This window comes from Mustela nigripes, chromosome 5 (genome assembly GCF_022355385.1).
Source record: "Mustela nigripes isolate SB6536 chromosome 5, MUSNIG.SB6536, whole genome shotgun sequence".
Taxonomy (NCBI): Eukaryota; Metazoa; Chordata; class Mammalia; order Carnivora; family Mustelidae; genus Mustela; species Mustela nigripes.
The window spans coordinates 33,918,428-33,930,562 of NC_081561.1; the positions used below are offsets into that span (position 1 = coordinate 33,918,428).

Sequence of the window (12,135 nt, forward strand, 5' to 3'; positions counted from 1 at the left end):
ACACTTTGAAGAGTTTTGATCAGGAAGGGATGCTGTACTTTGTCAATTGCTTTTTCAGCATCTATTGAGAGTATCATATGGTTCTTGTTCTTTCTTTTATTGATGTGTTGTATCACATTGACTGATTTGCGGATGTTGAACCAACCTTGCAGCCCTGGAATAAATCCCACTTGGTCGTGGTGAATAATCTTTTTAATGTACTGTTGAATCCTATAATATGTCAGTAAATATTCTAATTACATTTTATCTTTACTTAAATGATTGAATATTTTAAAAATCTCTCCAGCAAGAGCTATTTGTTAATACTTTCAACATAAAGCATGCCACGTCTGTGATTTAATAACAATTATGTGTTGGTTACAGCTGCTAGCAAGACATTATCATTCTTTAACAAGGATACAAGAGGTGAGGTGCAAACTGTTACATTTGACACAGATGAAGTGAAGACATTATTTTATGGAAGTTTTCACAAGGTAAAAACATAAAATTATCCTTTTTATAGAAAAAGAATATGACTTAAAAATTTAAACTAATTTATAATTTATTAAAATGTCAGGTTAACTTGGTAGAAACATAGCTATGTCTTTTAAGAACAAAATCTCATTTTCAAGGATTTGATTAATTCAAAAATATTTAAAATAAAACAATGATTCTTCTAATAAAGAGATAACTAATACTAACATTTTGATATATTTTCAATGCTATTGTCTTTACAAAGTATGAGTCACATAGTGTACATAGTACTGGATGCCTAATTTTTCTACCTACCATTTTATTGTGAACCTTAATGTCATCTCATTTCAAAAGCTTAATTTTTGTGGATTGTATTTTAATTGATAAAATTGTTCTTTTTTAGAAAATAGTAAGCTGCTCTGTGTGCTTATTTGTTGAAAAGTTACAAACATACTAGTCCAAAAGTTATGGTTATCTACCAAAATAATTAATATACATATTTGTGAGATTAACTTTTCAATTATAAGATTAACTTTTCAATACACTCGCTATGTTTTCTCTAAAAAATATTAAAATTTCTAAGATGGATTCTTGGGGGATGGTTTATTCTTGTTGATCTTCATTAGTCTTTTGCATGTCAACATCAGAGGATAATGTAGACTTTTTATCAAATTTCTAAAGGGTGATTAATTGACACATTAATACTAAAGTTGGGATCATTGAAATGAGAACTGTCTAGGTTAGGAATGGACTTCTTAATGGTATTCCTCTGTCTCTTGGATTGAGATAACAGGAAGAATACTTCCTGTTGGGAAGTATACTGGGGCAACAGTATGGCACTCAGAAAATTAGTCCTCGTGCGCAGAAGACAAATACTTCCAGTTCAGTCTGATTCTCAAGTGATAATTGAACTTTCCTGTACTTTAATAGTTTAGCAAGATTCCTTACAGATTCTACTCCTGAGAATCTTAGTTTCTTTCCAGAATCTTTTTTTTAATTGATGAATCACTCTTGCCAAAGATGGCAAGGGACTCTCCTCATGGAGCTCAAAGTGGCTTCAATGTGCACATTAGTGAGGAAAAAAAAACCAAAAAACAAAAAACAAAACCAAAAAACCAAAACAATGAAGGAAAAACAAAGATTTCTGAGTATTATGTCATATCTGCTTAACGGTTTTCAGATTTCCATGATGAAGTACAGTAAAATAAATGCCTCACCAGAAAAGCAAATTCTAGTTTGACAAATAATATTAGCTTTAACTGCTCCTTATCTGATAGTAGATGTTGAATTTGGCTAAGTTCTTATGAACTTTTTTGGCTCATTAATACACCTATTAAACTTACTTTTGAGTACTTGCTAAAAAGAACTATTTTATTTTTCCATGCATATGTCTGAACTTATTAGAAATTTAGTCTGCAACGAACAACTGATAACAACTTAAAATTATTATTTTTAAATTTCTTAGTTTCATCAAATACTTTATTTTACTTAAGATAAAAAAAGGCAGTATTTTGCGGAGGTCTATAGTGACAAGTCCTTAATTATAAATCAAGCTAATTTTTTTTGACATTTCCTTCTTTGCCTTTATAGAGAGGCATTTGTGTTCTTAGGTTTTATGTAATGCCTCTTCTTTTTCCTTCTGACAAGCTCTCTTTTCTATTCAAATATCTACCTTCTTTTTTCATCAGATCTTTCTTTTTTTAGTTTCTTCTCTACTTTCACCATGTTATTTTTCTTCCTCCATTTCTCCACCCCATTTTTTTAACCTATTCTTACTTATCTCAATTCAAGTGCCAAATTGTCACTGTTAACATTCTTTACTGATCCAAAGGTTCACTTTTCTTTCATTTTCCATCTAATTTGGCAACTAAAGTTCTTCAGTCTTTTGGATGAGAATGAGTGGTACTCTGATAGCAGGAAATTAATGAAAATGACATGCAGAGGGCTCTTGGGAGAGATGATGAATAGCCTAAAAGAACTTAAATAAGGAATGGCAAATAACTATGGCTCCTTAAGGATTCTCTTGACAAGATTTTGGTCTCTGTTCCAAGTGAGAAGTTTATGGTAAGAAGAAAAAATGGAATAGATGAAAAATAAAGATTTAGGGAATGGCTGAGCTTGGGAAGGGAGATGAGTTGATAAGAGTGTTCCTGCTATTTTCTACTTTTCTGTGACCAAAAAATGTTTCACGCTGGGAAATAGTCCCTGAATAGTCTACAGATGAAGAACCCACTGTGAGATGTTATTATGCATGTGTTTAAAATGTATTGAAACATATTGAAGAGATTGTAACAAAATATGTTTTTAAAATCAATTTCTTAATGGTTGGTATTGGCTGACAATTGGAATAATTTTGTTACAAATTTAAAATTTTGATTTTGTAATAATTTTGTGGGGTACTCTGATTTTTTTTAAATTTTATTTATTTATTTGTCAGAGAGAGAGCAAGCGAGAGCGAGCACAGGCAGACAGAGTGGAAGGCAGAGTCAGAGGAAGAAGCAGGCTCCCTGCAGAGCAAGGAGCCCGATGTGGGACTCGATCCCAGGACGCTGGGATCATGACCTGAGCCGAAGGCAGCTGCTTAACCAACTGAGCCACCCAGGCGTCCCTGATTTTTTTAATATGTTGTGAATTTCTGGCTCTGAGGTTATTCATACAAGAGCCAGCAAATAAATTTTTTTAAATTTTTTTAAAGCTGTATGTGGAGCCCAGTGCAGGGTTTGAACTCAAGACCCTGAGATCAAGACCTGAGCTGAGATCAAGAGTTGAATGCTTAACTGACTAAACTACCCAGGAATCCCAAGTTTTAGTTCTTATTAGATAATAAATATCTTGGATATGCATATACAATGTTCTTCTTGAATTCAATATTAGATGAAATTTATTTTTAGCAGGCTATGTAATACTTTTATATAAAAGCAATCAATATGAAATTCAAACTTAAAACTAATTGATGCACTAAATTAGTGTTTTGCTGGTGATTCTATATGGGAAAAATATTCCCTGTTTAAAGACATCTCCAGAGATTATCCTAATGCTTATTAACTCAAAGCACTTAAGAGAACTTCTGTTCCTTTTAACTTGGAGCCAAACTTTTCAAAGTAATCAAGTACTTACTTGAGTATTTGTGCTGTGGTAAGTGGAAACTAGGAGCATAACTATAAACTCAAAGATTACCTGCAACAATTTTTTACATTGTTAAAATACCAAAATTTTGTTAATTATCTGCACTAATAGATTTCAAATTCTGAGTGTCTTCAATATCAAATAAGAAATAAATCAACATAAGATTCTTTCCTTATAAGGAAATTGAATCTTATATGTGTTGATTTTCAGAAATGAATTTCTATAGAAGACGTGTGCTAATTCTTTACTATGTTTGGTATGTATATGGTGTACAAGTTCTTTTTGACTGAGATTAAGGGTTAACAGATTAAATAGTGAATTTAGCAAAATCAGTGGAAGACATTTGAGGCTCCTTTCTATTGAATATAATAATATGTTAATAATTTCTTAATTTGTATTTGAATAGTTCTTTATAGTTAATGGAATCATTTAATCTACTACTCACCTCTGGTCATCTCAGTAGTGGTACATATGGTAAACTAGGAAATGGGTATGCCGTATGTGTGGATGAGGGCTCCTTCAGTTTGATGTTGTTAATAAATGACATTGACATTGCAGCCTGGTTGTTGGATTTTTAGTCCAAGACTTGATTTGGATTAAGAGAAACTTAAAGAACATATTTTTTAACTTGTGATCTGAAAAATGCAGGAGTCAACCAAGTTTTTTTGGGTAGAAACTTTGTAATAGAAACAAATGATCTTTTTTAGGTTCATATCGTAGTGACCTCAAAAAGTGTTAAGATTTACATCGACTGCTATGAAATCATAGAAAAAGATATCAAGGAAGCTGGAAATATCACAACTGATGGTTATGAAATTCTTGGAAAACTTCTTAAAGGGGAGAGGAAATCAGCCACAGTAAGTAATCATTTTTTTTTCTTGGTACCTTGTGCTAAGATTGAGATTACATTTTAAAAATAATCAGTAAATTTTTTTTTCCCAGTGAGTTTTATTTATTTATTTATTTATAGGATTTTATTTATTATTTGAGAGAGAGACAGAGAGAGCATGAGCAGAGGGGAAGGGCAGAGGGAGAAGCAGATTCCCCCCACCCCCGATGTAGGGCTCAATCCTAGGACCCTGGGATCATAACCTGAGCCAAAGGCAGATGCTTAACCAACTGAGCCACCCAGGTGCTCCCTTCGGGAGTTTTTAATTGTCTAATGTCTTAGATTGAAACATTGAAAAAGTTACATTGAGGAATTAGGTACTGACAGAACACAGTAATGTGCTTGACTGCTAGAAACAAAGTAAGATGTCAAGGCACCAGAGAACATCATGTAGTCATCTTGAAACTGGATCAAGTTGGAGAGTACAACACAAATAGTTGCCAGGATAATCAGTGAAATCTAAAATAACTCATTTTTTGTTCTTCAAAGATAGCAATTGTTAGTACAATTTTTTGCAATCAAGAAATTAAACATTTATAGCTTAATGACACAGACATAGACTGTCACTGTCATAGAGCCTACCGTCTCTCACAGAGGAGTCATCATCTGTCTCGGAAGGAAGAGCGGCGTTGGGGGCAGCCAGCTGACCGACCGCATTACTCACAATTTAAACTGACTCAAGTTTGGGGCGGGAGCATGCCAGTCGTATTTACAGTGCTCTCTAGTAATACAGTTTTAAATTTAGAGTTTTCACTGTCTCAGGCTAATTAATTAAGTTCAAATTAAATGTCAGTCAATAATAATACTGTTCTGAAAGCAAGGTTAACATCTTTGACTTTTATTATTATTTTTTAATTGCATTTGCTTTCTTCCGTGGACAGGATTTCCTTCTCCTAGATTCACAAGTGAAGTTTATATTCCACACTGTAGACGTAATTAGTGCAAACTTAATGTGCTGTGATTAATATCTTGACTTATAATTTAATTAAATTTTAAAAAGTTTTAGAGATTAATAGAATAATTAATATGTTTAATCCTCTAAATTAATAGCAATGATAATGATGATTACTAAGATTTATCAAGCACTTAGAATATACCTTTTTATTTTTCTTTATTGAAGTATAGGTGACACATAATGTTACATTACTTTTAGGTGTACAGCAATAATTCAACAAGCTTACACATAGACTTTTTATTGAGTTTTGGATTTGTTTTTCATATAAAATAATTACAACAGGTTTATAAAAGGATGGCTATATCCAAGTAGTCTTCCTTTTCACCAAAAGAGCTTTATTTTTAAAATGTGTGAATATAGAAAGCATATACTATATTGAAATAGTTAAACTGAGGTTTATCATGAAAGTCCCTAGTCGGCCAGGTAAGAATTTATGAAAATAAAAGCATCAGTTTTAGAATAAATGAAGAATTTTTTTAATGTAATTTTTCTACAAGGGTGTACTCTCCAAAGTTGATTTAAATGTGTAGAGTCTTCAAATTATTAATTAAATAAGATTTTAATTCTCAAATGAAGAAATTAATGTTCTCTTTAAAAAAACAAAACAAAATCAAACATTTTATTTTACCTAAGGAAGTGAATCAGAAGTGGGAATTTCACATACGCATTTTGCCTTAATATTGCTTTCTCTTAGGCATAGGTTTCTATGTTCTTTCCTTAGGAAGTAAGGATCACGTTGCTCTCAAGAGTTTGCACCCTTGAGAGAGTCTCTGTGAGAAATTGACAAAGGTTACAATGTGGAAAAGTTAATATGAAATGTTTTTTCGTGCATCTTTAGCTGATGTTGCTGTTGGTTGTTTGCAGTTCCAAATCCAGAATTTTGATATTGTCTGCAGTCCGGTGTGGACCAGTAGAGACAGATGCTGTGATATTCCCTCCAGGGTAAGTAAAATGGAATGGAATTTGTCATGGCCTTAAGAGTCCTCCTGGAATAAAGGATGTGGATGCAGATGGTCCGGAAGAGGAAGTAGCACTCAGCAGCTGAGTCTCCAGCATGGAGCTAAGGGACAGACATTATGTGCATGCTCACCCACTACCACAGCTCAGGCCAACGACCCCTCCTTCCAAAGCCAGGAATACTACAAGAGGACATCTGGAAATTCTCCCTCCCAGCCAGTGTGGTTATGTATAGTTAGAAAAGTCCTGCTGAGTCAGCGTGTTTGATAAATCTACTTACTACAAAACCCTCCTATAGCTTGTAAAATATCAGCATTTTACAGAATGAACCATCATCTCTGGATATCTAAGGCTTATGGCCGACATAACTATATTACTTTGTGAGATGATGGTTTTCCTTCATTGTAACTGCGTAAACGGTGATAGTTATAAAGTTGAACGTAATGATGGATTGGACTCTTTGGGCAAGCAGTGAGCTGCATACATCCCCAGGATGAATGTGTTATTTATTCATCAAATAATTATTGAATGCCTATTTATTTTAAGCCAGGCAGAATTCTATGTGTTTGGGTTATAGCAGTGAAAAATGAATATTCAGGTGGAAAGAAGGGGGAGAGAAAGAATTAACAAGTAGATATACACTACATTACAAAGTAGAAAGTCCTATGATACAAAGCAAATCCAGGTGAAGGGATAGAGAGCCGGGTGAGTACCATCAGCCCATAGTGATAAGGTGAGGTTTAATCAGAGACCTGATGAAGCGAGGGGTTGGACAATGTGGATAAGGGAGAAACTGCATTCCAGTCGGAGGAGACTGTACGTGCAAAGGTCCTATGGCCACAAAGTGCCCTGAATATCTGAGAAATATTAAGTAAGAGCAGGGGGGGCTGGAGCTATGTGATTGGAGGGGCAGTGGTAGGCAGTGAGATGGGTAAGGTGGTACTGGTTTGCAGAACATGTAAGGCCTTATTGGCCTCGGAAAGGATTTTAAATATTACCCCAAATGAAATGGTATTACTCGCTGAGCTACTCAGCATTTCTCTAAAACTGGATTAGGGAAAAATTATATTAAATTACCAGAGGTCCCCATGGCGGTTTTGTAAACACTTGTCATATAAGGTTTCCTGAAGTAAAACAAAATAAAGAAGTAAAGGACCAAAGCAGGATTCAACATAAGACCGTTTGTCATGCCAAATACAAATGATTTCTTCAACTTGAGAAACAGATTTCCTTGTGTATATAAGTGGGAGGGGAAGGAATGGAAGTTGTTTGCTTAATTCATAGGCAAATATGCTTTTCAAAATTTCAGAGAGATGAAGCAAAATGCCCTGCTCTTCCAAATGCTTGCACATGTACACAGGACAGCGTTGGACCTCCAGGTCCACCCGGGCCTGCGGTAAGGGAATTGCAACAGTCCTAGCTTTTCCTCTAAATCTTTGGAGTGATCATCTTTTTGCCGATATAGAGTGAATAAAATGCTTCTAGCCATCTGTATTTTCTAGGACAGAGCAAGCTAAACTTCAGATGACTTTTTGTGGTATGTTTTGGGATCGGAAACGGAATAAATCAAGAAGAAAATTTGAACACATTTGCATACATTTCTCCAGTCATGCAGGAATGACTGATAGTGGCTAGTATTCAAGAGCTTTGCTCTTAAAGATGTGAATTTGGGTTTCCATCTATAATCATGATTTTGGAAAATTTCTTCTGTCTCCTAAAAGCTTCTTGTATGTATGTTATGGAGTCATGTTGGTAAACTGACCCAGACAACTTATTTAGAACAATTAGGATACGTATACTTTATGTAGTAGGCATATAACGAGAATGACATGCAAGGAGGGTAATTTATGTATGTGATGGTATCATGAACTCTAAATAGAGGGGTTTAGAATAACTTGAGTAGGAAGTCGATAACCAGGTCTATTCATGGGTGAGGGGAGACCAAGAAAGTGCAAGGCACAACACTGAAGATTGCAGTGATAGTTTTCACTAATCAGTGTGGAACCTCTTGATCTAACCTGGCATGGTTTTGTGGAATGGAAGGGATACCTCTAAGGTCTATTGGCCTCTTTTAAGGAAATGGTTGATTAATGTAGGAAAAACTCTGAGATTCGCGGAACACCAAATTTTATCACACTTGGGTCATATTAAATAATGTAAATTGATTTTAGGTTAATTACAAACCAGCTTCTCACATATAGAATCAAATGTCACTGGAATTATCACTTTTTATTTATTTATTTTTTTATTAACAGTAACTTACCTGATTTATATTTGTAATCACAAAATTATATCTGGGTGTGACTTAGATGTGTTTGAAAAATAAAGTTTTTTTTTTTGTCCTCTAATTATAAGATAACATTATTGGATATCACTATCATATTTATTTCCTCTTTGTTCAGTGAATTCTGAATTTCAGTTACTAAAAGTACATGTTCTAAGATTCTGAGAGTTTCAAGATACTCTTCTTTTTGCATATTAGTTTCTCCAAAGAATGCATACATATAATTCCAAAACAGAATTTTCTCCTTACTGTATTTAAGTAATGCTTATTTTTTCCATTAAACTTGAAATTTTCAAATGAACTTCAAAACTTGCTAATGATTAAGGTAAGTTCAGAATGTAAAAGTGAGACACTTAAAATGTACAAGGTGTTGAAATTCTCTTTCCCCACATATTTATGACATGTATTATTCACTTCAGTATTTAGAAGGTAGCTGTTGATTGTATTGGCAATATTGGTTATTGGTAATATTGGTAGTATTGATTGCCTAGAGAACACCCTGCTGCTGGAAGTAATTTCTGTATATCAGCTTCTCCCTACTGTCCTTATTTTCACCCTAAAAGGTGTTCTCACTATGTATTTTAGGGAGGACCCGGTGCTAAAGGTCCCAGAGGTGAAAGAGGAATCAGCGGGGCAGTTGTAAGTATTTTCAGAGCACATTAACATTTTCACGTAGATGTTGAAGTCTGATTGTTCAAATTTCCACTAAGGGGATATGTGACCTTGAGCAAGTTAGGTCAAGTTTAGTGTGCTTTAGGCAATATAGATACTTGTGCCTTGTCTCTGGTTGTCAAGATGATGGATTAGACTAGCCAGAGAAAGAATTGTTAAAGGCATCTCACTGCTATAAGAATTTCACATGGGAAATCTGCCCACAAACCTAAGGGTTCTGCTACAACATGGACACACAGAGCTGGTCACCCAGTCATCAGTGGGAAGACACACAGGGAGCAGAGTCCCGCTGGGAAGCCAGAGAGGGTTGGGAGCAGTTGTGCTGCTCTTTATTTCACCTGTCTCAGAGAAGAGCTGAGGGGCCACATATGTGTTCACTGAGGGTCACTGAGCCCTTTCTACCAGGTCCAACACAAGCTTATTAGGGCAATCTATTATGAAGATAATGTCATAATATTTTTAATTTTTGTCATAATTTGTCAAAAATTGTCATAAGTTTTTGTCATAATATTACTAACTCAGTTAGGAAAGGGTGAGACTGGGATGCTAACCCAGGGTCCTGACTCCAAGTTCACATGTTTTCCACCTGCACATGTTGCAAAGAGGCTCCAGCATAAAGCATCTTCTTAGTGGATATCTGTGTTGCCTTGCTTGATTCATGTATACATTAGCCCCAGAAATAAGCCCAAGTCTAAGAGAAATCAGGACTAGCTAAAACTAAATCAAATCCACTGAAATTCAAGCTTCAATCTCATATGAATTCATGAAATACAAATGTATGAATATATTCAGTGTGACTTTTTAAAAAAAAAATCTACTTCTAATGGGACTTTTGGAAAATTAAGTGCTCTTGTGATGAAAAATGTTATTGCATTTTTCAGCTGGTCTTTAATGAGTAGTAAAGGGAAGAAAGGAATGGTATTAATAAATGCTTTTACAGGTGTGTAGATTTCTAAAATGTTCGCCAGCATTATATGATTAATGTCTTAGAGTTATGACGATAGGCTTCTGATTGGATGTTAGCTCTGAAAGGTTATTACATGACTTTGTGGTTGTTTCTGTCTTATGTATTTTAGGGGCCCCCTGGCCCTCGTGGAGACACAGGTCCTCCAGGCCCCCAGGGTCCTCCAGGTCCCCAGGGACCCAATGGACTCTCTATTCCGGGAGAACAAGTAAGCACAAGGGCTTTCTGTATTTCAGTGAGGATTGTGAATTAACATTAAGTTGAAGTGGAATATTTTTTACTGTATTTTGCCAACCTCAGGTGTTTTCTGATAATTCAATAAGGTTAGTCATTGAGATAACTTCTTATGACTATTATTTCAGATATGTAAATATTGTGTGTAATAATGGATAAATGTGTAGAAAAAATTATTGCCACTAATTTGACCTTTAAAAAGTAATAGGTTCTTCAGCATCCTGAAAGCTTTGAAATTACTTTCAGCCTTTGCAGCAGGTAGCTAATATTGATGACCTCAAGGCAAGCTTGCATTATTTACCTATGTCATTACTTCCTTAAAAAAACAAAACAAAAACTTTTAAATAAAATGTTGACCTTTTGTTCCAAATGCAAATCTGAAGTTATAAAAGGTTCATACCCTTTAAGACTCATATTTTATTTAACTAATACAATTTTTTCTATGTCTTAAACAAAAAAAATACAGTAGAAGAATTATGATAACTGTACAGTTTAAAAATAAAATAAAATAACATAAAATTTTATATTTATTTATAAATATTTTATATTTATTATAAAATAAAATAAAATTTATTATCTATTAAGATGCCTTACTAGATAATTTTTTTTGGCACTTAGAGGAAAAATAATCAATATCAGATATAGCTAGAAATGAGAATGTGGAGGGATAGGGCTTTTTCGCTCAAAATTGTTGACTATCTCTACTTTTAGCTTCTTCTGTTCAAAAGGGAGTTTGGGGGCTTTTTACCTGTCTTACTACTATCATTAAATTAACTAGTTTAAATTAATTCAACTTGGTCTTTTAGCAAATGTCTTCTATCATGTAGTTATAAAGATCCAAATTATGTTACAACATAATTTTCATTGACTATCTTCCTATTAAAATGAGCACCTAATTAAATATATTAAATTAAAAAGTAGTTTTTTCCCTTCAAATTTTATTTATGTGAAAATCCCTTATGTTAAAGTATATCCTTTTAAAGTAGTAAGTATATCATCCTATAATTGTGTAAAATTATCCTGTAACAAGTGGAAATCAGAACACAGCATTTGTGGTTTAAAAAAGTGAGCATCAATCCCCAAAATGATTTATTCACTCTACCTTCCGAAATGTGTTTATATTGGATTTATGAAGTGATAGAGATTTCGTAAGTGACTCATGTCTTCCCCTTCACTTAATCTCTGTAAAATGCCTGAGGACTGTTTTCCCATTGTTTCTCTAGGGGCGCCAGGGGATGAAAGGTGATGCTGGAGAGCCAGGACTTCCAGGCCGAACAGTGAGTTGTTCTTCAAGTTGCCTTTTCTTTCACTTGTCAGGTGCTGTTTGGAAAGTTGCCCTTGTAGTGCCCCAAAAGGTGAACTCAGGGGAAGCAGCAGAGTAGAAGCCAGACTGTGGGCTTCCCATGATTTTCATTTCAGCCCCTGGTCTTTGTTGTCAAGTTTGTGCTTTTCAATTCAAGTGTTGGCTTCTTCTTTTTTAAAAATTATTTTTATCAATATATAATGTATTATTAGCCCCAGGGGTACAGGTCTGTGAATCACCAGGTTTACACACTTCACAGCACTCACCATAGCACATACCCTCCCCAATGTCCATAACC

General features: G+C 34.4%; 1 protein-coding gene across 3 annotated transcripts in view; it reads left to right on the forward strand.

Moving 5' to 3' along the window:
• Nucleotides 1-12,135, forward strand: part of COL12A1 (collagen type XII alpha 1 chain) — a 118,903-nt gene that overhangs the window by 90,287 nt on the left and 16,481 nt on the right. For all 3 annotated transcript variants that reach the window (XM_059400141.1, XM_059400140.1, XM_059400142.1), the window contains 7 exons: nucleotides 364-473; nucleotides 4,287-4,436; nucleotides 6,288-6,365; nucleotides 7,690-7,776; nucleotides 9,250-9,303; nucleotides 10,413-10,508; nucleotides 11,758-11,811. In XM_059400141.1, the coding sequence (XP_059256124.1) occupies nucleotides 364-473; nucleotides 4,287-4,436; nucleotides 6,288-6,365; nucleotides 7,690-7,776; nucleotides 9,250-9,303; nucleotides 10,413-10,508; nucleotides 11,758-11,811 (629 nt within the window). The remainder of the gene's footprint in view (nucleotides 1-363; nucleotides 474-4,286; nucleotides 4,437-6,287; nucleotides 6,366-7,689; nucleotides 7,777-9,249; nucleotides 9,304-10,412; nucleotides 10,509-11,757; nucleotides 11,812-12,135) is intronic.